Genomic DNA, 27,965 nt, shown 5'->3' on the forward strand with positions numbered 1-27,965 from the left:
AAATGTGTGCATTTACTAAACCCAACAAAAAAAAAATGTAGAGGCTTCAAAAGAACCTGCAGTGCAAAACACAATATATGATCAAAATACTTTGAAACCTGACAAATATACAAGAATGAAGTTTCTGTAATTCCATCTGATGTTAGTGTTTTGGTAGACATAGTGGGCCTCATGTACGTACATTTGCGAACGTAGGGTTATTAGCGCCATGGCCAACCCGCAGATTGCGCACTCTGTGATACTTCAGTTTATGTCGTATTTACGAAACCGGCAGTTCATCGGGTAATCAGCGCCTTTCTCCGCCCACTATACCGTAAATTGCGAGCATTAAAACGCGCAATTGAATGGGCCTCCTTCTCTCTTTGTATCATGGATCAGCCACGTAAGTCAAAACAGCGAAAACAAAGATTTAGTGATAACGAAATTGATGTGCTTGTTCATGAGGTAACAGCAAATGTAAATATGATACAAGGCCGGAATTCCACACCGACAAAAAAAAAATTCAATCTGGACCGAAATGACAAATTCCAGTAGGCCTAACTGATATATTGCATGGCTGCTTAATCTGTAACGCATAATGATTTCGTGTTCACTCAACTGAAAAAGTGTGATCCTTGTGGCAAAAATCCTTTCAGATCGTCTCTTCCGCCTATGTCTTTGTCTTGCTCGGATTACTGCTGTCATTTCACCAGGAGGCATATGCGAGGGAACCCGCGTGCATCCAGGTTTACACCTGCTTTTAAGCAGGGGCGGACTAGGGGAAACAAGTGGGGCCGGGAGTTACTGTCAGACCGGTCCACTCAATACACGGCGCGCCGCCCACTCAGTACATCATAGATAGCCTATATACATTTTCTTACGTTGAACTTCGTCCGTAAGAACACATTTCAGAAGACACTTCAGAAAATTTTCAAAAAATAGGCACCATGACTGTGAATACAGATCGCGAAGTATAAAAGTCAGTCCGTGATTGTAGACTACTGAAGGTTTTAGGCCGAATCCCAATACTCTGTCCCACCCCTTTTGATCGAGGGCTAGGGCTAAGACGAAGGGGTATACACCCCTTAAAACCAAGTAAACTCAGGAGCTTACTTGAAACCTAGGGGTAGGCCTATGTGAATACTGCCTACCTGCAACAATGGCGGACAGATCATCCAGAGTCCCATAAATGTAATATTTTCGGCTTAAATAATTGACATAAACATTATGACAGACTTGTGCTCTACACAGTCCTATACATATGTATTTGCAACCATGTTCTTAATTGAAACGTTTTTAAAAATCGCTAGTTTGCTACGCTAATGTTACATTGCTGATTTGCACAACAGTCCTGCATTTCTCTGATAGCTTTGAATGGACTCCATGCATGTCTACAGTTAATTAAACTCCATTAGCAGCGAATTTCAAACGAATTTCGTTTGATATCAGTGCCTAACACTACCCGCTTTGGAGACATCGCTATACGTAACTGTAACCAAGTGGTGTCTCATTTAATAGACTATGTAGCTCTTACCCCTCAGTTTCGAGACACAAGGGCTAGGGGTAAACTAAGGGCTAGGGTTAGGGGTAAGACAAAAGTATTGGGATTCGGCCTTAGAGCAAATTGCGTTCAAGCTGTGTAATATGGAAAATAGTTGGAGGTGCTGGCGATGTCAGAGGGAGGGCCGGTTGGTGATGGAAGTAGGCCGGTATTTTGGACCATCCCAACCCCGTCGGCCCACTGGGGATTCCCCCGGTATCCCCGATGGCCAGTCCGCCCCTGCTTTTAAGAGGCGCAGAATTTTCACCTCAAAATAGAGGTGCACTTTCACGGGCGTTTTTTGTACATACTGCAGAATACATAATTAGGCGCACTTTACCCACCCCTCCCATCTCTTTATGAGAAACTCCCACTTTCCCCATGACCCTCTCGTGAATGCATATGCATGACACGGAAAAGCGCAATTTGCCATTTTCAGTTCCGCGACAGGCAGTCTGTGCTTTTACCTCAGTGCGGCATGTTTGTACATACCTCGCCATGCTTTTACACGCAAATTGCGAAACAAATACGCCTGAAGTGGCCGCAAAAGCGTTAGTACATGAGGCCCAGTGTATTGTGTTAGTGTATTATGTATTATGTTACAAAAATTTGTGTTGGAGTTTAGTTTACAATGTGTGATTTTGAGCATGAAATTAACCGTTTAGCAAATTGTGTGTTGTAGGTGTGTTGGTGCGTTAAGAGTTGAGGAAAACATTTAAAAGTATTGAAAAAAATGTCACAGCGATTTAAAAAAACTGTAAGTGAGAGGTATTTGTTCACCCTTTTGTCCTGTATCTCTGTTTTTTTCCTGTAAGTACGGGGACATTCTCCCCGAGGCAAGTAGGGTGGAGTGCCTTGCCCAAGGACACAACGTCATTGGGCACGGCCTGAATCGAACCGGCACCCTTCTGATAAATAGCCCGACTCCCTAACCACTCAGCCATCTGACCTCTCCCTGTTGTTGTCCTCTATCCCTGTTGCTGTCCTGTGGCTGTGTTGTTGTCCTGTAGCTGTGTTGTTCTCCTGTATCTCTGTTGTCCTGTATCTCTGTTGTTGTCCTGTATCTCTGTTGTTGTCCTGTATCTCTGTTGTCCTGTATCTCTGTTGTTGTCCTGTATCTCTGTTGTTGTCCTGTATATCTGTTGTTGTCCTGTATCTCTGTTGTGCTGTATCTCTGTTGTTGTCCTGTATCTCTGTTGTGCTGTATCTCTGTTGTTGTGCTGTATCTCTGTTGTTGTCCTGTATATCTGTTGTTGTCCTGTATCTCTGTTGTGCTGTATCTCTGTTGTTGTCCTGTATCTCTGTTGTGCTGTATCTCTGTTGTTGTCCTGTATCTCTGTTGTGCTGTATCTCTGTTGTTGTCCTGTATCTCTGTTGTGCTGTATCTCTGTTGTTGTCCTGTATCTCTGTTGTGCTGTATCTCTGTTGTTGTCCTGTATCTCTGTTGTCCTGTATCTCTGTTGTGCTGTACCTCTGTTGTTGTCCTGTATCTCTGTTGTGCTGTATCTCTGTTGTGCTGTATCTCTGTTGTTGTCCTGTATCTGTGTACATGCAGCTATTTATGGGTGGTGGGCTAGAGGTCTGTCCTCGTAGTGAACCTAGATGAGGACTCATTTGACATGCACCAATGCTTTCCCGTTAACAGTGCTTTCAGCCTTCTCTGAACATGTAATCTCCTTGGTATGTCATACCACCATGACTGTTCTGTTTTATCAAGAAGACTTGAGGAATTAAGAACACAACTAACATGAGGTGAAACATACTAGCATACAGCTAACTCTGCTACATCTACATAATACAAGATGTGTTGGATTGTCTTAACCCTCGTGCTGCCTTCGGGTCACATGACCCAAAGGTTCATAACGAACCATCGTTGTGTTTACCCAATTTTACCCAATACAAAAACAAATAATTTTCTTTTAACCATTCCAATGTGGGGGGTCTGAGACAGCCCGACAGTTAAAAGAAAATGCTTCACTTTGTTTTTGTATGAGGTAAATTTGTCGCAATACGACGGTGGGTCACAATGACTGATGGGTCAGAATGACCCGAAGATAACACAAGGGTTAACTAACATGTTATCGCTCTAAAACAAAAAATGCATTATTGATTGACTGAAAGGATTTTCCATCAAGTGTATTGATTTGTTTTTCACATGACAAATCATATATCAGTAATGGAAGCCGTCTGGCAGACTTTTACACAGGCTCCATTTTGTTGCTGTCCCTGGAGGTCTGAATGTGGGTATGACGTCCTGCTTTCACTGGAATCACTCAGCCTCAACAGACGAGGGTGACAGTGACATCTCCTCTCTCCTCTGAGTGATAACCTGTCTTTAAAACCCTTTGACTCTGTCACACAAGTGAGTCATCATCATATATTCTTTGTAAGGGTCACAACACAGTGGTCTATTGGTCTACAACCCTTACAGCTTTTACCTTTTAACCACAAATGTTAAAATAGATTATAGAATTCATAATGGCTCTAGCCTGTTGGGGGTGAGAGAACATCAGACAACAGTAAAGAAGGGTTTTATTCTCATGGGCTGAATTCAACTGTACAGTACCCCTTGGAAGAGAGGAAAGATTGGAGTGTAATTCCTTTTGACAGAGGCTGTCATCCTCATGTATCTGTCGCCGGGAATGAATGCACTAGTCTTCTTTTTGCAACAAACATTTTCTGCTTTCTGTTTAAGGGATTTTTATTTTGAGATTTGGTCTTGTGTGCTTTACAGTAACACCACATTTTGATCCACAGAGCTGACAGTGTCATGTCACCAGTGAAAGTGTTAAATCTCTATGGATCACTTGCGAAGGTGTATAGGTATGTGAAAAGGAGGGATGCACTTTCTATGATTAATATTCATGAAATCAGTCCCACTTTCAGAACAAGAGACTAAAAGTAGCTGTTGCTCTCCAGTAATCAGCAGCTTTGTGTAAGCTCTGCAATTGAGAACCTGAAAAAAGCAATGACACCAAAATGGTGTCTCTTGGTTGGAACATTCCACTTGTAGGCATGAGTTTCTCTGAGAGACAGAGTGTGGGTTTCAGTTTGGTTTCATCACGTATGTTTACATGTTTGGGTTCCTTTGGCTGTTCTAAAGCCTGTTCAGACAAGTAGTTAATAATTGATAACAGTTTAGATTATCTTGATTTAACCGGGAAAGGTTCAACTGAGATAAATGAAAATTATGAAGTTGAAGGTAAAAACACAAAGAGAAAGAGATGCTTCGGTCATCAGATTGGTAAATTGCTGATGACCTGCTTTGGTGGATCAGTGGAACTGTAACTGGCACAGGTCAATATTATCCAACAGGACCAACAAGCTTTTAGACAAACACACCCCTAGTTTAATAGTTTAAAGCAGCATCATCCATGGCACTGTAGCTGGGCGATGATTCAATTACATCTTACATATACATTTAGTCATTTAGCAGACACTCTTATCCAGTGCGACTTACAGTAAATACAGGGACATTTCCCCAAGGCAAGTAGGGTGAAGTGCCTTGCCCAAGGACACAACGTCATTTGACACGGCCAGATAATTATGTTTGTGACCACAGGATTTTTACAAGACAACTTACCTTTCCATTGCAATACAGGACATATAATCTTGTGAGGAACCATGCAGGAATTGACATCATGAACATGGACAACAGCAGGCAAGAGCTCCAGCTGGTAGTCAGATGAGCGAGCAGAGCCTGGGAGGCAGGACAGACGGGGAATCGCAGGCCCAAATCTATCGACTGGATAAGACCTGGGGGTCTCTGACAGGATGACTGTATTGTGAATCAATGAGGCACATGACAGATGTAGAGTTGAAAACGTGTGCTAGAATTCTCACATAGAATGGCAGTAATTATGAATATGTGGTAAACAAACGTATACAATGGGCTGCCGCATGCTTCTGAATTGAAAAACCATTTCAAGACTCATTACAGTGAGGTTATTATCCAGAGGCAATGGCAGGGGATGATGGCCCAGACCCACAGCTAACATGAAAGAAAATGAAAATAGACACCAAAATCATTCTTGAAAGCTTTTATCGGATTGAAGAGGCTGTCTGTTCGCAACAATGTGCTCACATGCTCTCGAAATCACTACGGGCTAGGAACATCAAAAGGTCACCCAGTGCTTGAAACCAAGCAATGAAATGTACTTTTACATGCACATGAAGGCATAGGAGCCCATTCGTCATGTATTTGCCCTCTACTTCAAAGGGAAGACAGAAACAAGTGCCTCACATCTTTTCGACCGAGTCTTAAAACTATTTTCTTCCTTGCACTCAATTTATCCTAGAAACCCTTCAACCGTATGCCGTCTCCACAACCTGTTAAGTAAATGGATAGGGCAGCGAAACCACTCATCAGTAAATTGATCAGAATATTTCAGCACGGAGGAGGCAGTTCTGTTTCAGCTCCTCAAAACACAATGATTAACTTCATACATGGCCGGAGCAGTTTTCACTTCCAGATCTTATCATTATATAACAGTTGAACTGTCATGGGAGAACAACGTGTTCTTACAACGTCTGAGTCAAAACACTCAGGATCCAACCCCTCCCACCCATAGGGTTAGGGTTAGTCATCACAACACTCAGGCTCCAACCCCTCCCACCCATAGGGTTAGGGTTAGTCATCACAACACTCAGGCTCCAAACCCTCCCACCCATAGGGTTAGGGTTAGTCATCACAACACTCAGGCTCCAACCCCTCCCACCCATAGGGTTAGGGTTAGTCATCACAACACTCAGGCTCCAACCCCTCCCACCCACACAAAAATGATTTTGATGTTCTGAAAGAAATCAATTTATTTATCGGGTCATTTAACTAATTTTATGTCTGAACAAATTGCACAATTGTGAGGTGCTTCTTGACCTGTTTGTTTTTAGGATGTTGTGAAACAGAAATCATCAGGCTCCTGCTGATACGATCCCCAACATGGACGACAGGCTGTGCGCTGACCAACAACCTGTTAAAACTAGCTGGAGAACCGGCCATGCCAGAGTAATTGAATCAAAAATGTTCGGATAGACTTCGTTGGTTCTCCGTGGGTTGTGGGTGCTGAAAACAATTCACCGCCAGAAGAGTAGGTGGCGCTGCACTGCGATGCTAGCTCGGTTATCGAAAAGTCGGAGCAAATTTACAAATGAGCTGTTTCATCAATAAAATAAGCACATTTTCAGCAACTACACTGCCCATTTCTCGTCACATTTTAATTCAGATGCTGATTTACATGTACTGTTTAGCTGAAATATTAATTGTAAAAACTTGCGCAATGGCGGTCAAAGGATTCTGTTCGTCTTGTTGATCACGGCAACCCCGCCCCTGACGCAAGCGGTTCTTAATACTGACAAATCACAGCCAAGGGGGCATCCGTAACTATCCGAAATTACGACGGATAGTTAGGAAATTCAGGAGGTGCACGTCGAGCTCTCCGGGGCTCTCCGAGGGCGTTCCACGTAGACAAGGGCGTTCCCATGTGTCAGTTTTTTGGAAAACGGAGTAGCATAATTTGGCCTTAAGCGAGACAAAGGGGGCGAAGTAAGGGCTGCACAGACGTTAATTTGGAATAGACCAACCGGCCTGGGGGAAAGGGGGTCCGGTTGGTCTATTATAAGGCGAGCGGCCCTCCGGCCCAGAAGTGTTTCGGCCCACCGGGAATTCTCCCGGTGCTCCCGATGGCCAGTCTGCTACTGGTCTATGATGTACTCGTATTAGTGGGTGTGTTTTGCACTTCAAGGCCACCGTACATTTAATCAGCTGCTTTCAAATGGTTTCCTTTATGGATGAAATGCTGGCTAGTTAAAGTCGCTGTAAAGCAGAACTGAAAATGAGTTTTAAATTCATCACACCACAGAATGTGTTGTTAACTACCCAACCCAATTCGAATGAAAAAAAACACAGACAAGTATGTTAAATTTACATTTAGTAGACGCGACTTACAGTAAGTACAGGGACATTCCCCCCGAGACAAGTAGGGTGAAGTGCCTTGCCCAAGGACACACCATCATTTTTGCACTGCCGGGAATCGAACAAGCAGCAGCAGTCTTCTCTGCTTGATACTGGGGGGGCGTGTCGCCTGAAGGACTCCAAGGTTTTTTGAAAAGTTGGCAGCATCTCTGGAGGAGGGGATCCCTCACTGAATAGCTCCTCCCAGGGTTTTTTCTATGGGCGTATGTGAAGCCCTCTGTGACATTGCTTGTAAAAAGGGCTATACAAATACATTTTCATTTGATAATAATTTGCATGAATGTACCAGAGCATTGGCAATTTGTTTAAAATAATGAGAAATTGCTTTTTGACTAGTGACTAGAAGAGATGATGTGGAGGTTGAACAAGTACTTCAGAGATGACAGAGAATTTCAATTGTGATCTGAGAAATATAGGTATCAAAGCCACTGAGAAGAATTGTCATCACCAGATACATCACGGGCACTGCACTATCTATCTAAAATTCCAGGAATCTGTGAGTGTGTGTGTGCCACAGTTTTTTTTCATGGGCACTGTGCAATATCTATCGTTCAAATAATCTGTATTTGTGTGTTTCACTGGTATTTTAATCACCGACTGCGTCAAGGCCACTGTGCACTCGTGATTAAAAGAAGAAAAGCATGATGCTGCAACCTAACACGCCAAACTCAGATTAAAATGCACTCTGCGCAATCTTGACGCAGCTTCTTTTTATCTTTCATTCCGAGGGAAGCCAAGACCAATCAGAACGCTCGTTATTGAAGAGTGCCCGTGCCCGGACGCTCACTACTCAGTCAACATGGTGAGTTCAGTCTATTCTAAGCATTTTGTTTCAATACATGCTGTTGCTGCTATCTCTATAGTGCATATGTTAAGGTGTTTACGATCATCTACATTTCTTATGATCTCCGAGGTCTAAATAATAAAACGGAAGTAATATATCTCGTCAGCTACCGGCAAGCTGGTCTAGCTAGCCTAACTAGCTAGCCTAGCCTAGCCTAACTAGCAAGGTACCTACACGTCATGAGCTGGTAAAGTTCGCTAGCTGCCGCTAGCTTCCTTTACTCATCCAGCTAGCTAATGTTTGCTAGCCATGTCCGTGCTATGAAGCTAACTTCGCTAGCTCTGTATACTTGCCTTTGTAGGCTGGTAGCGTAACTATGAACATGTTGAAATAACCTAGCTAGTTCTATAGACTTACCTATGGCTTTGTAGGCTGGTGGTAGCGTAACTACGATCATGTTAAAATAACTTGGCTGGCTTGCTTCTAATTTGCTAGTTACGTTTTCGAGCTTGCTAGCTCATTGACTGGCGCGGTAAACGAATGCTAGTAACTACTGAATTGCTTTTGTCAATAACGAACATCGTTTTAGGGACTGCTACGGTATGACAAATTGCTAGCCTGTCCAGAGCCAATCGTGTAAATCTACGACATCTATGATATCCCTGCTTGTTAAGTAGTAATAGCGAGATATTCCAAAATCCAAACTATTATTTTATACCATATTAGACCTCCCTTGATCTGGGTAAAGGAACTCCTAGACTTGCAGTGGCGAATACCAGCCTCATTGCATATCCCTTTATAAGCTACTGGTCAAGAATTGAAATGAGGATGTCGTGACGTGAGGTCCTAAAGATAATATCAAGGCCAGTCGTGTTGGGGCCTAGATGTTGTTAATAGCTAGTTATAGTCGACACCAGTAGTATATTAGGAGTAACTGTATGAGGTCTCTTGTTCATGACAGTCTTCAGCAGATGCTAAAAATGGCTCGAGCCAAGCAGCACCTTTTCCTGGTGTCCCACCTTCGGGAATGCCCCCATCTTTTGTAAGTTGGTGTTGGGACAGTCCACCATCTCTTGTGTTGCACCCTATGGCTTCTCTTCATGACATGGGTCACGTTGGGGATCAGCTGGGGAATCTGATTGGTTACAATTGTTTTTTGCTGTTTTTATAATCGGCTGTGTGTAGATGGGACCACCAGGAATGCCACCTCACTTCCCCCCAATGGGAATGCCCCCCATGGGTCAGAGGCCGCCCAGCATGAGCCCCATGCCCCCAGGGATGATGCCCCCAGGGATGATGCCCATGGGTGGACCCCAGATGGGACAGGTAAGCACTGTTTGAAGGACGAGGAGTGAGGGAGTCTCCATCAGCCCACATTTGGCCATTTGGCTTGGAGTCCTTTGTTGTGTTGATCCAACAGGGCAGATCTTATCCAATGGAGCGATGCAGGCCCTGGATGGAAGTGTTAGTGTTGTTAGTGTGGGCTGTGTCTTTGAGTAAAAGATTGTCACCAGTAAAAAATAAAAATACTAACAAATATTATAACCCTGGTTGTGCTAATTACTGTAAGCATACGTGTTTCTGTCTGTAAGGTGAGTGAAAGGGTGTGAGCGGGGAGCCAGCTGCCAGTGTAGCAGGGCTCAGGAGGGGGAGATATGCTGCTCTGCCTCCTGGTTGGTGCACAGGCTGCTTCACAGAGCTCAAACTGGCCTCCCTCCCTCCCTGTCACAGTCTCACACAGGGTATTAATACCGTGAGGGAGACAAGCCAGTGCCTCAGATGAATATGTAATGATCCTCTCTCTTATTAGATGCCAGGTATGATGCCCCCCATGATGGCTGGGATGATTATGCCCCCTCGTATGCCCGCGGTGGCCATGCAACCAACAGGACCGGTAACTGCCAGCCTAACACCACTCTCCCAGCCTCACACACCACACTCTCCCAGCCTCACACACCACTCTCTCCCAGCCTCACACACCACACTCTCTCCCAGCCTCACACACCACACTCTCCCAGCCTCACACACCACACTCTCTCCCAGCCTCACACACCACACACTCTCCCAGCCTCACACACCACACTCTCTCCCAGCCTCACACACCACTCTCTCTCCCAGCCTCACACACCACACTCTCTCCCAGCCTCACACACCACACTCTCTCCCAGCCTCACACACCACACTCTCTCCCAGCCTCACACACTGCAGCCCAGAATAGATCTTGCTGCCTGCAACAGCCTTAGCTTCAGCACACTTAACACCCTGAGCGTAGCAGCGCCGCTGTTCCAGACCCAGCCACAGCTAGCTGATACCCATCTCACACGCATCACACATCTCCCTGGAGCGCTTTTTAAAATCTTTAAGTTAAGTTTTAGAATGTAATTTCTTTATTGAGCATGTTTATAGAGATTATAGGTTATAACCTATAATCTCTTCATCTGCAGGACAAGACCTCTAAGCTATACTTATTCCCCAAGTGTTTGGGTTTGGCTAATAAACATATTTAAGAAAAAACATTTATCAAAGTTTCTTATTAGTCCTGTATCTATAACCTAATGAACTAACTAGAGTTACACATTCCAGAGGTCCTTCATGTGTGTGACTTCATGAGACAGGCCAGGATGTCCTCTCAGTTGGACTCTGTACATATGAAGAGCTGTATGGTTGAAAAGTTACTAGTCGCTAAAAACCAACGTCCACTACAATGGACATCCACTGACCCGGTGCCTCGGGTATCTTACAGCTAGGGTCATTTGTTAGTGTTTTTGTGACTTGTAAAATGTGCAATTGTAGATAAATTAGGGAAACATACTGTACAAAATCCTCATGTAGTGTCAGGGCTTCTCTAAGACAACACACAAGGGCAACAAGGAATGTTTTGGTGTAACCATAACCCCGCTTAAAAATCCACTGTGGGTGTTGTCAGCAGTGCAACCTGCTAAAGAGGAGGTAGTATTGGTTAGTTTGGCAGCAGTCAGATGCTGTAGTGATGCAGAGGAGGTAGTAATGGTTAGTTTGACAGCAGTCAGATGCTGTAGTGATGCAGAGGAGGTAGTACTGGTTAGTTTGACAGCAGTCAGATGCTGTAGTGATGCAGAGGAGGTAGTACTGGTTAGTTTGACAGCAGTCAGATGCTGTAGTGATGCAGAGGAGGTAGTACTGGTTAGTTTGACAGCAGTCAGATGCTGTAGTGATGCAGAGGAGGTAGTACTGGTTAGTTTGACAGCAGTCAGATGCTGTAGTGATGCAGAGGAGGTTGTCACCTGTCACGTGAGGTGTCCCCAGGCCTGATGGTTGATGCAGCTGGAGGGAAGCAGCCTGGTTGTCTTAATGAGTCCTGTCAGCTTCACACACATCACAGTAGTCAGCCATGTCTCGGAGTTTGCTTAACAATGAACTACCTCTGTTAATATTGTCTTTAGAAGCCTTATGTAAGGATGGTGCCCTAGAGCCAACTGTTATCCTGTTTATGGAGCTGTTTTTAAGCCTGGTTTGACTAATGGTTGTGTTCTCTCTGCAGCCTGGGGTGGACACTGGTAAGACCTTTTCACACACAATTACTAATTAGGTGAAATCGTTTATCCTGTCAATGTTTGAATGACTAACCTGTGTTTTTCCTCCTAGCCACCACTACAGCAGGAACAGTGGTGAGTACATTTTGTACAACTTGTATGTGTGTGTCGTGGTCATCAGTGGCGTTAAATTAGCATATTAATTTAAATCCTTCTCACACACAGTTGTTTTGTTTAACTTATGTTACATAAAACATATACTGCATACGTTTTGTGTGTGTGTGTGTGTCAGGGCTGACCAGAGTGTTAGATATGCATGTCACACAGCAGATTCAATTTTGTATTGCTTCCATTCCCTCCCTCTGTCAATAATCAGCCCAGTCTAATTCAGCGTTGTTTTGTTCAGGGTACAGCTAATGGCTCTCCCCAGGACGAGCAGCCCAAGAAGGTGAGAACCTCCCCAGAAGCTTTGAATGCTGCCAATGATTTCCCCTGGAAATCCTCCTTCATTTTGCTGCTTGCCATCCATGTGTCTGTTGTGGAGACGTGTCATTAAGGCTGGTATTGTCTTCTGTAGAAGTCCCTGTGGACAGAGCACAAGTCTCTGGATGGGAAAACTTATTTCTATAACACAGAGACCAAGCAGTCCACCTGGGAGAAACCAGACGACCTCAAGTCTCCTGCAGAAGTATGACGGTGCTACCCTCACTTGAGTCAAACCTCAGACCATCCTGTATCTCTCTTTCTCTTCTATTTCTCTCTCCTTCAGTTTCTCTCTAGCTCCATTGCTTTCTTTTTCTCCATTTCTCTCTCGCCAGTTTTCTGAGATGTTTTTGTGTTTCTAGCAAATGTTGTCAAAATGTCCGTGGAAGGAGTACAAGTCTGACACAGGGAAACCGTACTTCTACAACTCCCAGACCAAGGAGTCCAGATGGACTAAGCCCAAGGATCTGGAGGATCTGGAGGGTGAGTCAGGGCAGCGCCTCTGTGCCCCTCCTCTGGGAGAGGACCTGCTAGCCTGTCCTCCTCCGGGAGAGGACCTGCTAGCCTGTCCTCTTCCGGGAGAGGACCTGCTAGCCTGTCCTCCTCCGGGAGAGGACCTGCTAGCCTGTCCTCCTCCGGGAGAGGACCTGCTAGCCTGTCCTCCTCCGGGAGAGGACCTGCTAGCCTGTCCTCCTCCGGGAGAGGACCTGCTAGCCTGTCCTCCTCCGGGAGAGGACCTGCTAGCCTGTCCTCCTCCGGGAGAGGACCTGCTAGCCTGTCCTCCTCCGGGAGAGGACCTGCTAGCCTGTCCTCCTCCGGGAGAGGACCTGCTAGCCTGTCCTCCTCCGGGAGAGGACCTGCTAGCCTGTCCTCCTCCGGGAGAGGACCTGCTAGCCTGTCCTCCTCCGGGAGAGGACCTGCTAGCCTGTCCTCCTCCGGGAGAGGACCTGCTAGCCTGTCCTCCTCCGGGAGAGGACCTGCTAGCCTGTCCTCCTCCGGGAGAGGACCTGCTAGCCTGTCCTCCTCCGGGAGAGGTCCTGCTAGCCTGTCCTCCTCCGGGAGAGGACCTGCTAGCCTGTCCTCCTCCGGGAGAGGACCTGCTAGCCTGTCCTCCTCCGGGAGAGGACCTGCTAGCCTGTCCTCCTCCGGGAGAGGACCTGCTAGCCTGTCCTCCTCCGGGAGAGGACCTGCTAGCCTGTCCTCCTCTGGGAGAGGACCTGCTAGCCTGTCCTCCTCCGGGAGAGGACCTGCTAGCCTGTCCTCCTCCGGGAGAGGACCTGCTAGCCTGTCCTCCTCCGGGAGAGGACCTGCTAGCCTGTTTTAACATCCATCTCTCTGCTTTCTTTCAGCCATGATCAAAGCCGAGGAGAATGGGTGAGTAGTTTCTCTCCCCCTCCAAGTGTTCTGCGGTCTGCAAGGCCGGACATTTACTCACCATTACTCTGAAAATGGATAATAATTGCTTATTATCATCATGCCAAAACAAATGACAACCTATCTAAAGACAGGATCTCTTTTACATCTGTGTGTCCGAGGCCTGCCTCTCTTTCAAATGAAATGCTGGCTTTAGTTTGGGTAGTGTTGATTGAAAATACAGGCCTTGTGTTATAACTAATACTGAGATTCGAAGGAGAGGCTAGTGCTGTTATACCTGTTAATACAATGACTGAAGGTAGACACCTAAGCACTTATCATGTTTAATACCCAGAGCATCTGTAGTTTGCTGTGTGTATTTATTTGTCCAGTGCTGCAGTACAACACAAGGTCATTCTGAGAGGTGGGATTCTGATGACACGGCAAACAGCAGCTACGTGGAACGTATAAAAAGAGAAATGTCTCCCCCTCTTCCTCCTGTCTCCCCCTCTTCCTCCTGTCTCCCCTACTCCTCCTGTCTCTCCTCCTCCTATCTCCCCTCCTCATCCTGTGTCCCCTCCTCGTGTCCCCTCCTCGTGTCCCCTCCTCGTGTCCCCTCCTCGTGTCCCCTCCTCGTGTCCCCTCCTCGTGTCCCCTCCTCGTGTCCCCTCCTCGTGTCCCCTCCTCGTGTCCCCTCCTCCTCGTGTCCCCTCCTCCTCGTGTCTTCCCTCCTCGTGTCTTCCCTCCTCCTCCTGTCTTCCCTGCTCCTCCTGTCTCTCCTCCTCCTTGTGCTCCTGCTGCAGGACTGCAGACGTCCCCGCCCCTGGCACCGTCCCCACGCCTGTCCTGCAGGCTCACGCCGCCGCCGCCATGGAAACTATGATGGAGGTGGAGAGCGTGGCGGTGAGCGTGGCCCTGCCCGTGGTGGAGGAGCACCTGACCCAGGGGGCCGTTCAGGGGGGCGAGGGCAGCACCGAGGCCCCCCCAGCTTCCACAGAGAGCACTGCCCCAACAGAGCTTCCTGCCAGGTAGGAAGAGACCACCCGCGCTGGGGCACATACACATACACGCACACACTCTTGACTCTGTCTCACTGACTGTCTCTCTCTCCCTCTGACTCTGTCTGCCTTCTGCCTGCCTGTCTTGCCTATGGTGTTCAGCACTGAGGGCTCCAAGGAGGATCGTCCAGAGATCCAGAAGAAGACGTACAAGTGGAACACCAAGGAGGAGGCCAAGCAGGCCTTCAAAGAGCTCCTGAAGGAGAAGGTGAAGACCCGCCCACTGCTGAATCCAGGGTTCTGACCCCGCCCACTGCTGGGTCCAGGGTTCTGACCCCGACCACTGCTGAATCTAGGGTTCTGACCCCCCCACTGCTGGGTCCAGGGTTCTGACCCCGTCCACTGCTGTGTCCAGGGTTCTGACCCCGCCTACCGCTGAATCCAGAGTTCTGACCCCGCCCACTGCTGGGTGCAGAGTTCTGACCCCGCCCACTGCTGGATCCAGGGTTCTGACCCCGCCCACTGCTGGGTCCAGAGTTCTGACCCCGCCCACTGCTGGATCCAGAGTTCTGACCCCGCCCACTGCTGGATCCAGGGTTCTGACCCCACCCACTGCTGGGTCCAGGGTTCTGACCCTAAGACTGCTGTACAGCTGACATGAGCGGGTGGTGTCTGAGAGTCCTGTCTGTCAGGTGAACCCCCAGCTAGAGCTGCATTCAGACGTGTCCTGGCTGATTAATAACAGCTTGTTTTTGTTCATATTGTCCGGACGACATGTTCTTATTGGTTAGAGAAAATGTTGTTCTGAGGGATCGTACATTATTTCACCTCACCTACAACCCCACCTGTCTGGTGTGGCCTGTTCAGAAGGAAGGGTGTTTATGATGCTGTGAGGCACTCTTCCTCCATCCCAGACTTCATGTGTGTTGTGCTGAGTGTTTCCCTAGGCAGCAACACTGATCACTCCTCCACTACTGTGGGAAACGCCTGTTTAGGAGCTCTGACAGTGGGGCTTCTCCCCCCCGCCTATACTATACTTATGGTTCCAAACGCTTCCCAGTATTGTGTGTGTGTGTGTGCTCACGGGTGTATTTAATCAACTTCTCTCCAGAGCACTCGGAGGTCTTAGCATGATTGCTAAGTCTCAGCTCCCTGTGTGTGTGTGTGTGCGCACACGTGCACGTGGTTTGTCTGTGCACACACACACACCACGTGCACGTGTGTGTCTGTGCAAGGTGGCTCAGTGGGTCTATATTTAGGTCTTTTTAATTTGGTGCACAAAGCCCTCCTTTGAAATTGCTTGCTATTTGCCTACGAGATCTTAATGGCTCTGTCTTTATGATTAGCGTTGCTGGATGAAGGCGAGGGGGGGCTGGATGAAGGCGAGGGGGGGCTGGATGAAGGCGAGGGGGGGCTGGATGAAGGCACGGGGGGGCTGGATGAAGGCGAGGGGGGGCTGGATGAAGGCGAGGGGGGGCTGGATGAAGGCGAGGGGGGGCTGGATGAAGGCGAGGGGGGGCTGGATGAAGGCGAGGGGGGGCTGGATGAAGGCACGGGGGGGCTGGATGAAGGCGCGGGGGGGCTGGATGAAGGCGAGGGGGGGCTGGATCAGGACCACACAGTATGTCATGCCTCACTGCCTCACTGACTTAAAATAACTGTTGACAACTGACAAGGACACACAGCGAGAGTTCTGTTCATAATGTATAACCCTCCTTCCCTCTCCGTCTCTCTCTGTCTCTCTCTCACTCCGTCTCTGTCTCTCTCTTGGTCTGTCTGTCTCTCTCTCTCTCCCCTCTAATGTATAACCCTCTCTCTGTCATCAGAGGGCTGGGGGCTGTGAGGTCATCAGAGAGCTGGGGGCTGTGAGGTCATCAGAGAGCTGGGGGCTGTGAGGTCATCAGAGAGCTGGGGGCTGTGAGGTCATCAGAGAGCTGGGGGCTGTGAGGTCATCAGAGAGCTGGGGGCTGTGAGGTCATCAGAGAGCTGGGGGCTGTGAGGTCATCAGAGAGCTGGGGGCTGTGAGGTCATCAGAGAGCTGGGGGCTGAGGTCATCAGAGAGCTGGGGGCTGTGAGGTCATCAGAGAGCTGGGGGCTGTGAGGTCATCAGAGAGCTGGGGGCTGTGAGGTCATCAGAGAGCTGGGGGCTGTGAGGTCATCAGAGAGCTGGGGGCTGTGAGGTCATCAGAGAGCTGGGGGCTGTGAGGTCATCAGAGAGCTGGGGGCTGTGAGGTCATCAGAGAGCTGGGGGCTGACTGTCCATCACCCCTCATCTTCATCCTTCTGTTTTTCACAGGGTGTCTCGTCTAATGCATCATGGGAGCAGGCCATGAAAACCATCATCAACGACCCCCGCTACAGGTATGCCCCGACCCTCACCGGTCCAGTCGTTGGCCGTGTGGACACAGCCGAGCTGGGGCTGTCTGGCAGTGCTGTCTGGCAGTGCTGTCTGTGAAGCAAATTAAACTTTAATGTCACTGATGTGTGGAACTGACCCAGGTCGTGTTTAATGAACTATAAATGTCAGCCAGCTTCTCAGTCTCCTGATCATCATACATACCAGATCAGACTGCCTTAACAACCTACTGTGGTGTGTCTGCAGTGCCCTGCCCAAGCTGAGTGAGAAGAAGCAGGCCTTCAACGCCTACAAGGTCCAGACAGAGAAGGAGGAGAAGGAAGAGGCCAGGATCAAGTACAAGGAGTCCAAGGAAACCTACCAGAGGTTCTTGGAGAACCATGACAAGATGACCTCCACCACCAGATACAAGTATGTGGCTACTGATATCATGCCAACGTGTTATTCCTGGAGTCACCTAGATGTGGGTTTGAATCCCCCTCAGCTCCTGGAGGGGCAGTTCCTCCCTCAGTGTGGACATCGTATCCTGGGTTTGCGTCCCAAACTCTTTGCCGGTTGCACTCCTTTGTTAAATGACCTGGTGTGTTAGGGTGAATGCTACTCTGGATGTTGTTAGTTCATGGGGTGCCCTAGTGGCTCTGGTTAAGAGCACGATGGATTCTGTCATTGATGTTGGCTCTGACATTATGATGCCTTTTTATAAAGGACTGGTCCCTTAATGCACACTGTGATGTGGCCCGTCTTCACACCTAGCATTTCCCCTGGAAGTAGTCTAGATGCCATCAGTGTACTTCCAGTGGTTCTTCACCAACCCAGGTAGTTAGAATAGCTTAGGGCCTTTGCTTTTCCTTCACAGTCAAGAAACGGGTTTGAAAGCAGAACAGACTGTCAGTTTCATCCCAAACAAGTTCACTTCCTGCGAGTGGCATCCCGGTTGTGCTGGCCGTGTGTCCGGGTGTGAGTCACTGACACCTCCGCAGGGGACACAAATCCACTGTCAACCTTGACCTGAGGCCAGTTTGGCTGGCGTGGTGGCGGTGACAGGGTGAGTGACGTCACAGGCTGGGCAGCTGGAAAGAGGCAGCGAGGTCGTCTGGCTCCTGCTGTCCACCTGCAGGTCCAGAATGTTCTGCTCAAGCCCGGCTGCCTTCTACTGGTACCTCCAGCTTACACCCCCTGTTGGTGCTGAGAGACACGGTCTACACCCACTTAGAGAGACAGACACTGGGTCCAGACCCCCTGTTGGAGAGAGAGACTTTAGATACTTTCATTAGTGCCTGGTATCATACTGCTCTCTTGTGGAGGGAAATTTTAATTGCTGCATGAAGGGTGTCACTCAGCTCCACTTTAGTGTGTGTGTGTGTGTGTGTGTGTGTGTGTGTGTGTGTGTGTGATGCTCGACCCAGGAAAGCGGAGCAGATGTTTGGGGATCAGGAGGTGTGGAGTTGTGTTCCAGAGAGGGACAGACTGGAGATCTATGAAGACGTGCTGTTCTACCTGGCTAAGAAGGAGAAGGTTAGCCCCCTCCAGCCTTCCACCCTAACCCCCTCCAGCCTTCCACCCTAACCCCCTCCAGCCTTCCACCCTAACCCCCTCCAGCCTTCCACCCTAACCCCCTCCAGCCTTCCACCCTAACCCCCTCCAGCCTTCCACCCTAACCCCCTCCAGCCTTCCACCCTAACCCCCTCCAGCCTTCCACCCTAACCCCCTCCAGCCTTCCACCCTAACCCCCTCCAGCCTTCCACCCTAACCCCCTCCAGCCTTCCACCCTAACCCCCTCCAGCCTTCCACCCTCCACCTCACCCCCTCCACCCTAACCATAACCCTCCACCCTAACCCCCTCCATTCTGGCACTTACAAACACACTCACACCTGTTCCTGTTCTGATGGTCTCCAGGAACAAGCCAAGCAGCTGCGGAAGAGAAACTGGGAGGCCCTGAAGAACATCCTGGACAACATGGCCAACGTGACGTACCGTACCACCTGGTCTGAGGCACAGCAGTACCTACTGGACAACCCCACCTTCGCAGAGGACGAGGAGCTACAGAGTAAGCTAACACACTCGCACTCATACACACACACAACACACACACACACAGACTCATGCACATACACGCGTACTCACACACACTCGCATGCACGCACACATACACCTTACGCACACTCTTCTCACACACATCCCCTGCCGCTCAGTCGCACATACTCGTTAGTGGCTGTGTGTGTGTTTGTCTCAGAGGAAAGTGACTGTTGTTGTGATTGTGTCTTTATGTATATGTATCAGTTGCTTGGTGTATTAAAGTGTGTATTATGTTTGTGTTACTGGATGAATGTCTCCCCATCCACTGTCTCTTCTAACACCCTCCTCCATCCCCCCTCCCTTATCCTTCCTCTTCCCTCCTCCCTCTCCTCTCCTTCCTCTCTTCCCTCTCCTCTCCTTCCCTCCTCTCCTCCCCCTCTCCACTCTCCTCCCCCTCTTCTTCCTCTCCTTCCTCCCTCCCCCTCTCCTCTCCTCCCTGCCCCTCCGCTCTCTCCTCTCGTTCCTGTCCCCTCCTTCCTCTCCCTCCTCCCTCTCCTTTCCTTCCTCCCCCTCTCCGCTCTCTCCTCTCCCTACCCTCCTCCCTCCCCCTCCGCTCTCTCCTTCCTCCCCTTCTCCCTCTCCTCTCCTTCCTCCCCCTCTCCTCTCCTCCCTCTCCCCTCTTGCATCTCTCTCCTCTCCTGTAGACATGGACAAGGAGGATGCTCTGATCTGTTTTGAGGAGCATATCCGAGCTCTGGAGAAGGAGGAGGAGGATGACAAGCAGAAGTCTCTGCTGAGAGAGAGGAGACGTCAGCGCAAGAACCGCCAGTCTTTCCAGGTTCTTTTAGTTACTGTTTTATCACCCTCATTTCCCCTTGGGAAGTACTTATCTATGTTAATAATAATATTAATAATGCATTTTATTTAAAGTGCGTCCTTCATTGTAGAGACAAACTCTGGGTGCTACTGGTTTGAAAAGGGGGAAAAAAACGCTACAAATAGAAGTGAAGGGAATAAAAAGTACATATATATGGTTCATGTCTTATCTGACATATCTGCCCCATACCTTATCTGATCAGAAAGTCCTGTTTTGTATTGTGTGTGTCTGAACAGAAGTAATGTGTGTGTCTGAACAGAAGTAATGTGTGTGTCTGAACAGAAGTTTCTAGATGAGCTCCATGACCACGGTCAGCTGCACTCCATGTCTGCCTGGATGGAGATGTACCCCACCATCAGCTCCGACATCCGCTTCTCTAACATGCTGGGACAGCCTGGTACGAGAAGCACATGCACGCACCACACACACGCCACACAACACACACACACGCCACACACACACGCCACACACACACACGCCACACACACTCACACTGCCCCATATGCCAGTACAAACTAATGGAACACAAACACACACATTGCCACAAACGTAGAAACACACTTGCATGCATGTACACTCATATTGATAGTGACAGTTACTTCAAGTGTATACACACACACACCTGCAGAAGAAGCATGCACATTCTCAGAGTGATGATCTTGCAGCCTAGCTAGTGTGTCCGGGCCTGGCCTGGTGTGTGTGTGTGCAGATAATCTTGTGTTGCCAGAGCAGCTGTTGAATAACATGCGGATGTTAGTTTATGGTGTCTATTCTGCAGGCTCCACCCCTCTGGACCTGTTCAAGTTCTACGTGGAGGACCTGAAGGCCCGTTACCATGACGAGAAGAGGATCATCAAGGACATTCTCAAGGTGAGAGCACACAGCTTTGTGTGTCCGCGTCATGTGGGAAAGCTTGTATAGAATTCTCCTGTGAGTGTGTGTGTGTAGCTCAGTTGTGGGCTTTAACAGGGAAGATAACACAATCGTGTGTGTGTGTTTGTGTCTGGCGACCCTTTCCTCTTGCCCCTCTATGTGAGGCCCACTGGTAATCTCTAGCAACTCTCACATGCAGGATAATAAGATGGCTTCCTGTATGGACCTGATTATTGTCCATAATAAGCTCTCTCTTTCTCTGTGCCGCAGGACAAGGGCTTCCTGGTGGAGGTGAATACTGGATTTGAGGACTTTGGTTCTGTTATAAGCTCAGACAAGAGAGCCACGACGCTGGATGCTGGCAATATCAAGCTGGCCTTCAACAGTGTAAGAGCCCCGACCAGCTGCAGCCCTGCTGGGAGCGGGCTCACAGTAACCCAGTAACCCTGACCAAGGTCACAGTAACACAGTAACCCAGTAACCCTGACCAAGAGAGCAGGGTCACAGTAACCCAGTAACCCTGGCCAGGAGAGCGGGGTCACCGTAACACAGTAACCCTGGCCAGGAGAGCGGGGTCACAGTAACACAGTAACACAGTAACCCTGGCCAGGAGAGCAGGGTCACAGTAACACAGTAACCCTGGCCAGGAGAGCAGGGTCACAGTAACACAGTAACACAGTAACCCTGGCCAGGAGAGCAGGGTCACAGTAACACAGTAACCCTGGCCAGGAGAGCGGGGTCACAGTAACACAGTAACACAGTAACCCTGGCCAGGAGAGCAGGGTCACAGTAACACAGTAACACAGTAACCCTGGCCAGGAGAGCGGGGTCACAGTAACACAGTAACCCTGGCCAGGAGAGCGGGGTCACAGTAACACAGTAACCCTGGCCAGGAGAGCAGGGTCACAGTAACACAGTAACACAGTAACCCTGGCCAGGAGAGCAGGGTCACAGTAACACAGTAACCCTGGCCAGGAGAGCGGGGTCACAGTAACACAGTAACACAGTAACCCTGGCCAGGAGAGCGGGGTCACAGTAACACAGTAACCCTGGCCAGGAGAGCGGGGTCACAGTAACACAGTAACACAGTAACCCTGGCCAGGAGAGCAGGGTCACAGTAACACAGTAACCCTGGCCAGGAGAGCGGGGTCACAGTAACACAGTAACCCTGGCCAGGAGAGCAGGGTCACAGTAACACAGTAACACAGTAACCCTGGCCAGGAGAGCAGGGTCACAGTAACACAGTAACCCTGGCCAGGAGAGCGGGGTCACAGTAACACAGTAACACAGTAACCCTGGCCAGGAGAGCAGGGTCACAGTAACACAGTAACCCTGGCCAGGAGAGCGGGGTCACAGTAACACAGTAACACAGTAACCCTGGCCAGGAGAGCGGGGTCACAGTAACACAGTAACCCTGGCCAGGAGAGCGGGGTCACAGTAACACAGTAACCCTGGCCAGGAGAGCAGGGTCACAGTAACACAGTAACCCTGGCCAGGAGAGCAGGGTCACAGTAACACAGTAACACAGTAACCCTGGCCAGGAGAGCGGGGTCACAGTAACACAGTAACCCTGGCCAGGAGAGCGGGGTCACAGTAACACAGTAACCCTGGCCAGGAGAGCGGGGTCACAGTAACACAGTAACCCTGGCCAGGAGAGCGGGGTCACAGTAACACCAGAATCTTCTGGCTTCATCTGGGAGGCCACACATTGTAAAGCCCTCCACTGTGGCTCGCATAGCAATATAACAGCGTTTGTCACCCTGGTAGCTGCTGGAAAAAGCGGAGGCGCGGGAGCGGGAGCGGGAGAAGGAGGAGGCCAGGAAGATGAAGAGGAAGGAGGCAGCGTTCAAGAGCATGCTGAAGCAGGCCACGCCCCCTCTTGAGCCAGAGGCCACCTGGGAGACGGTACCTTTTTATGTCACTTCCGGTCTAGTCGTACACCTGGTGTTGTGATGTCACTTCCTGATTATTATCATAGAATAGTAAACTTGGAAAACCTTAAACTGGTTCGGAAGCCTGTTCCATGAAACGAGTTTACCGAATAAGCCCGGCTTCTGTCAGTTAGTCGTACTGGAAAAGAGGGGTCCAAAGAGTGTGTGCCTCTACAGGGGTATCACACTTCTCAGCCTCCCTGTGTGCCAACTACAGGGGTATCACACTGCTCAGCCTCCCTGTGTGCCTCTACAGGGGTATCACACTGCTCAGCCTCCCTGTGTGCCTCTACAGGGGTATCACACTGCTCAGCCTCCCTGTGTGCCTCTACAGGGGTATCACACTGCTCAGCCTCCCTGTGTGCCTCTACAGGGGTATCACACTGCTCAGCCTCCCTGTGTGCCTCTACAGGGGTATCACACTGCTCAGCCTCCCTGTGTGCCAACTACAGGGGTATCACACTGCTCAGCCTCCCTGTGTGCCTCTACAGGGGTATCACACTGCTCAGCCTCCCTGTGTGCCAACTACAGGGGTATCACACTGCTCAGCCTCCCTGTGTGCCTCTACAGGGGTATCACACTGCTCAGCCTCCCTGTGTGCCTCTACAGGGGTATCACACTGCTCAGCCTCCCTGTGTGCCAACTACAGGGGTATCACACTGCTCAGCCTCCCTGTGTGCCTCTACAGGGGTATCACACTGCTCAGCCTCCCTGTGTGCCTCTACAGGGGTATCACACTGCTCAGCCTCCCTGTGTGCCAACTACAGGGGTATCACACTGCTCAGCCTCCCTGTGTGCCTCTACAGGGGTATCACACTGCTCAGCCTCCCTGTGTGCCTCTACAGGGGTATCACACTGCTCAGCCTCCCTGTGTGCCAACTACAGGGGTATCACACTGCTCAGCCTCCCTGTGTGCCTCTACAGGGGTATCACACTGCTCAGCCTCCCTGTGTGCCAACTACAGGGGTATCACACTGCTCAGCCTCCCTGTGTGCCTCTACAGGGGTATCACACTTCTCAGCCTCCCTGGTAAAGTTTACTCTAAGGTGCTGGGTTTGGCCGATTTGTTGATCCTCGGATTGAAGAGGAACAACGCAGGTTTTGTTCTGGACTTGGAACGATGGACCAGATCTTCACTCTCGTAAGGTTCATGGAGGGGGCCTGGGAGTCTGCCCATCCAGTCTACCCTTGCTCTCCTGGGAGTCTGCCCATCCAGTCTACCCTTGCTCTCCTGGGAGTCTGCCCATCCAGTCTACCCTTGCTCTCCTGGGAGTCTGCCCATCCAGTCTACCCTTGCTCTCCTGGGAGTCTGCCCATCCAGTCTACCCTTGCTCTCCTGGGAGTCTGCCCATCCAGTCTACCCTTGCTCTCCTGGGAGTCTGCCCATCCAGTCTACCCTTGCTCTCCTGGGAGTCTGCCCATCCAGTCTACCCTTGCTCTCCTGGGAGTCTGCCCATCCAGTCTACCCTTGCTCTCCTGGGAGTCTGCCCATCCAGTCTACCCTTGCTCTCCTGGGAGTCTGCCCATCCAGTCTACCCTTGCTCTCCTGGGAGTCTGCCCATCCAGTCTACCCTTGCTCTCCTGGGAGTCTGCCCATCCAGTCTACCCTTGCTCTCCTGGGAGTCTGCCCATCCAGTCTACCCTTGCTCTCCTGGGAGTCTGCCCATCCAGTCTACCCTTGCTCTCCTGGGAGTCTGCCCATCCAGTCTACCCTTGCTCTCCTGGGAGTCTGCCCATCCAGTCTACCCTTGCTCTCCTGGGAGTCTGCCCATCCAGTCTACCCTTGCTCTCCTGCGGCTTTGACCGCATAGTAGCCGCATAGTAGCCGCATAGTAGCCGCATAGTAGCCGCATAGTAGCCGCATAGTGACCTCTGGGTCAGCAGTCAAATGCTCTGAGCTATACCCATCCCCATGTTCTACCACTGAGCTATACCCATCCCCATGCTCTACCACTGAGCTGTACCCATCCCCATGCTCTACCACTGAGCTATACCCATCCCCATGCTCTACCACTGAGCTATACCCATCCCCATGCTCTACCACTGAGCTAAATCCATCCCCATGTTCTACCACTGAGCTACACCCATCCCCATGTTCTACCACTGAGCTATACCCATCCCCATGCTCTACCACTGAGCTGTACCCATCCCCATGTTCTACCCATTTGTGTTTTGATTCAGGTCCGAGAGAGATTCCTCAAAGAGTCGGCCTTCGAGGACGTGACTCTGGAGTCAGAGAGGAAGAGGATATTTAAAGACTTCATGCACGTCTTGGAGGTAACCTGCTTCTGCCTAATCCAGACATACCACGCTACGACAACAGAAGGGAAGTTATGTCACATCTAACCCATGTCCTGTCCTGACAGCATGAGTGCCAGCACCATCACTCCAAGACCAAGAAGCATTCAAAGAAGTCCAAGAAACACCACAGGAAGAGATCCCGTTCTCGCTCGGTCAGTAGGCCAACTCACCTGTCTCCCCCTACAGGACAGGAGGAGTAATGACAGTGTTTTAGTTGTAATAATAATTCCATGAATCCTGAATCCAGCTTTTAACTGTCAGCTCCTCTGAGACTTTGAGTTGTGTATATTGAGTGTGGGCAACTTTGAAGCCATTCGTGACATACAGTGTCAAATATATTCGACATTGGGCAGTCTGATGTAATCTTAGGTACAGGCAGGGCAATGCGTCACAAGTTATTTGCACAAATGTTCGGGAGGTCGGCAAACTTCTCCCTTTTGGCACACAGCTGCGTCGTTTATTCAAGTTGGCCTACAAAGACTAAACTTTTTGAACAAAGAACTTAGCCAACTACCCACAACGTGGCCCACACCTCACTGCGCCCTTAAAGGTGCAGTGTCCCACACCTCACTACGCCCAGTGGCCCACACCTCACTGCGCCCTTAAAGGTGCAGTGTCCCACACCTCACTACGCCCAGTGTCCCACACCTCACTGCGCCCTTAAAGGTGCAGTGTCCCACACCTCACTACGCCCAGTGTCCCACACCTCACTGCGCCCTTAAAGGTGCAGCGTCCCACACCTCACTGCGCCACACCTCACTGCGCCCTTAAAGGTGCAGCGTCCCACACCTCACTGCGCCACACCTCACTGCGTCCTTAAAGGTGCAGCGTCCCACACCTCACTGCGCCCTTAAAGGTGCAGCGTCCCACACCTCACTGCGCCACACCTCACTGCGTCCTTAAAGGTGCAGCGTCCCACACCTCACTGCGCCACACCTCACTGCGCCCTTAAAGGTGCAGCGTCCCACACCTCACTGCGCCACACCTCACTGCGTCCTTAAAGGTGCAGTGTCCACTTGAACCTGTCCAGTGCATTATTTACAAGTAGTCTGCTAAACTCCCAAATATATTTTGAGGTCGCACAGATTAAATTACATTTGGAGACTTAAGAAATGAGAAGTCAAATATGAGTAAGTACTTTTTAATGGTCATTTTATATAAACTATTCATTGAATTTAAAGAAAATGTGCCATATCGTGATATGTATCGTTATCGGGATATGAAAGGATCTATATCAGGATATGAGATTTTGGTCATATTGCACAGCCCTACTGTGAACTAAAATAAATGATCAGTAACGCATTTAAAATTGGGAAAATGTGAAAAATTGCATTGCAGGTCTATTTAAGCCCCTAAATGTTCTGTCTGTGCCCCTAAAATGTTCAGTTTGGGGCTACAGTGCTCCTCATAAAAAAGGTGGTCTGGAGCCCTGGGTACAGGTATGGTTTTTGTCATAGTTGACCTGTAGATGGCGCTAATCCCCCCCCCCCCCCCCCCCCTGTCCACAGGGTTCCGAGTCTGAGGAGGAGGAGTACCACAACAACAACAAGAAGAAGAAACGCTCCCAGTCCAAGTCCCTGTCCGAGCGCTCCTCCAGCGGGGAGTCTGGTGAGACAGGAAACACTCAATACCATAACACTTTGTCTCCAGAGGGCAGTTCTGGTGCAGCATAAACACCAAACCACCTGTACATACAAGCACAAAAACACTCTACACAAGTTTTTTTAAATTATATATTACCGAGGGAACAACAGGACATGCATACACTGTAGTTGATGGTTGTGTGTGATGGAGAGAAGCGCGGGGACGGCACCTGACTTCCTCCTTCCTGTGTGCAGAGAGAAGTTATAAGAAGTCCAAGAAGCACAAGAAGAAGGGAAAGAAGAGGCGACACAAGTCGGTAGGTAGTCACATGACCATCTGGACCGGAGGGGGTAGGAAGGTCAAGGGTCCCCGGGTCAGTTACTCACCCTCACCTGTGTGTGTGTTTACAACCCTGACCCCTTCGCACAGGCTTCCCCTGAGTCTGAGGGAGAGAAGAAGGGGAGAGACAGGGACAGCAAGCGGGAGCAGGAGAAGGAGAAGGAGAAGGAGAATGACAAGTCCAGAGGGAAAGGCCGCTCCGAGTCCAAACAGAAGTCTCCCAAAAGGAAAGCTACCAAGGAGGAGGTAGGGGCTTCTGAGGCAGGATGAGTCAGACTCCTGGCCTCGGCCGCTGGGAATGTAGAGTCAAAGGAACACCCCAAAATTCAAACCATACTTCTAGAATGTTCCGTTCTAGTAAAGACAGCTAGAACCTAAACCATTCTGGGGCCTGGATGTTCTAGGAACACCTGGTGATGTAGTTGTGTTCCTGCTCCTCCAGAAGATTGTGGAGTGAGGTGAGTCGTGACGTCTTGTTCTCTGCAGGGCGGCTGGGACACGTCAGGCAGTGAGCTGAGCGAGGGAGAGCTAGAGAAGAGGAGGAGAACACTGCTGGAGCAGCTGGACGCACCGTGAAACACCGATTCCCTCCCCTGGCCTGCCCCTCCCCCCCTCCCTCTCCTGAACCTCCCTCCCCCGGCCTGCCCCTCCCCCCCTCCCTCTCCTGAACCTCCCTCCCCCGGCCTGCCCCTCCCTCCATTCCGCCTGCCCCTCCCTCCATTCCGCCTGCCCCTCCCTCCATTCCGCCTGCCCCTCCCTCCATTCCGCCTGCCCCTCCCTCCATTCCGCCTGCCCCTCCCTCCCCCGGCCTGCCCCTCCCTCCATTCCGCCTGCCCCTCCCTCCATTCCGCCTGCCCCTCCCCCGGCCCGCCCCTCCCTCTATTCCGCCTGCCCCTCCCTCCATTCCTCCTGCCCCTCCCTCCCCCGGCCTGCCCCTCCCTCCATTCCGCCTGCCCCTCCCCCCCCCGGCCTGCCCCTCCCTCCATTTCTCCTGCCCCTCCCCCCCGGCCTGCCCCTCCCTCCATTCCTCCTGCCCCTCCCTCCCCCGGCCTGCCCCTCCCTCCATT

At 50.1% G+C, this 27,965-nt stretch overlaps 1 protein-coding gene across 3 annotated transcripts; it reads left to right on the forward strand.

The window, feature by feature from the left end:
* The first annotated feature begins 8,142 nt into the window (after positions 1 to 8,142).
* Positions 8,143 to 27,620, forward strand: prpf40a (PRP40 pre-mRNA processing factor 40 homolog A). Of its 3 annotated transcripts, none has more exons than XM_062458027.1 (27): positions 8,257 to 8,292; positions 9,236 to 9,316; positions 9,460 to 9,600; positions 10,085 to 10,168; positions 11,795 to 11,810; positions 11,899 to 11,921; positions 12,193 to 12,234; positions 12,364 to 12,474; positions 12,632 to 12,752; positions 13,619 to 13,643; positions 14,426 to 14,650; positions 14,783 to 14,888; positions 16,917 to 16,981; positions 17,223 to 17,387; positions 18,383 to 18,491; positions 18,874 to 19,024; positions 19,698 to 19,831; positions 20,153 to 20,267; positions 20,628 to 20,740; positions 21,014 to 21,130; positions 22,511 to 22,648; positions 24,856 to 24,951; positions 25,041 to 25,127; positions 26,484 to 26,583; positions 26,814 to 26,875; positions 26,989 to 27,144; positions 27,385 to 27,620. In XM_062458027.1, the coding sequence occupies exons 1-27, from the start codon at positions 8,290 to 8,292 to the stop codon at positions 27,472 to 27,474; spliced, it is 2,676 nt and encodes an 891-aa protein (XP_062314011.1). In that variant the 5' UTR covers positions 8,257 to 8,289; the 3' UTR covers positions 27,475 to 27,620. The 3 variants fall into 3 exon arrangements, with proteins under 3 accessions (XP_062314013.1, XP_062314011.1, XP_062314012.1); XM_062458028.1 differs by having other exon boundaries at positions 8,258 to 8,292; positions 20,649 to 20,740; XM_062458029.1 differs by lacking the exon at positions 9,236 to 9,316 and having other exon boundaries at positions 8,143 to 8,292.
* Positions 27,621 to 27,965: the final 345 nt, after the last annotated feature.

This window comes from Osmerus eperlanus, chromosome 3 (genome assembly GCF_963692335.1).
Source record: "Osmerus eperlanus chromosome 3, fOsmEpe2.1, whole genome shotgun sequence".
Lineage (NCBI taxonomy): Eukaryota > Metazoa > Chordata > Actinopteri > Osmeriformes > Osmeridae > Osmerus > Osmerus eperlanus.

Bases quoted from the DNA above. Each gene is read 5' to 3' on its own strand.
- prpf40a (XM_062458027.1), top strand. The intron at 9,317-9,459 runs GTAAGTTGGTGT...GGCTGTGTGTAG, and splicing joins CGGGAATGCCCCCATCTTTT to ATGGGACCACCAGGAATGCC. The intron at 19,832-20,152 runs GTTCTTTTAGTT...GTGTCTGAACAG, and splicing joins AGAACCGCCAGTCTTTCCAG to AAGTTTCTAGATGAGCTCCA.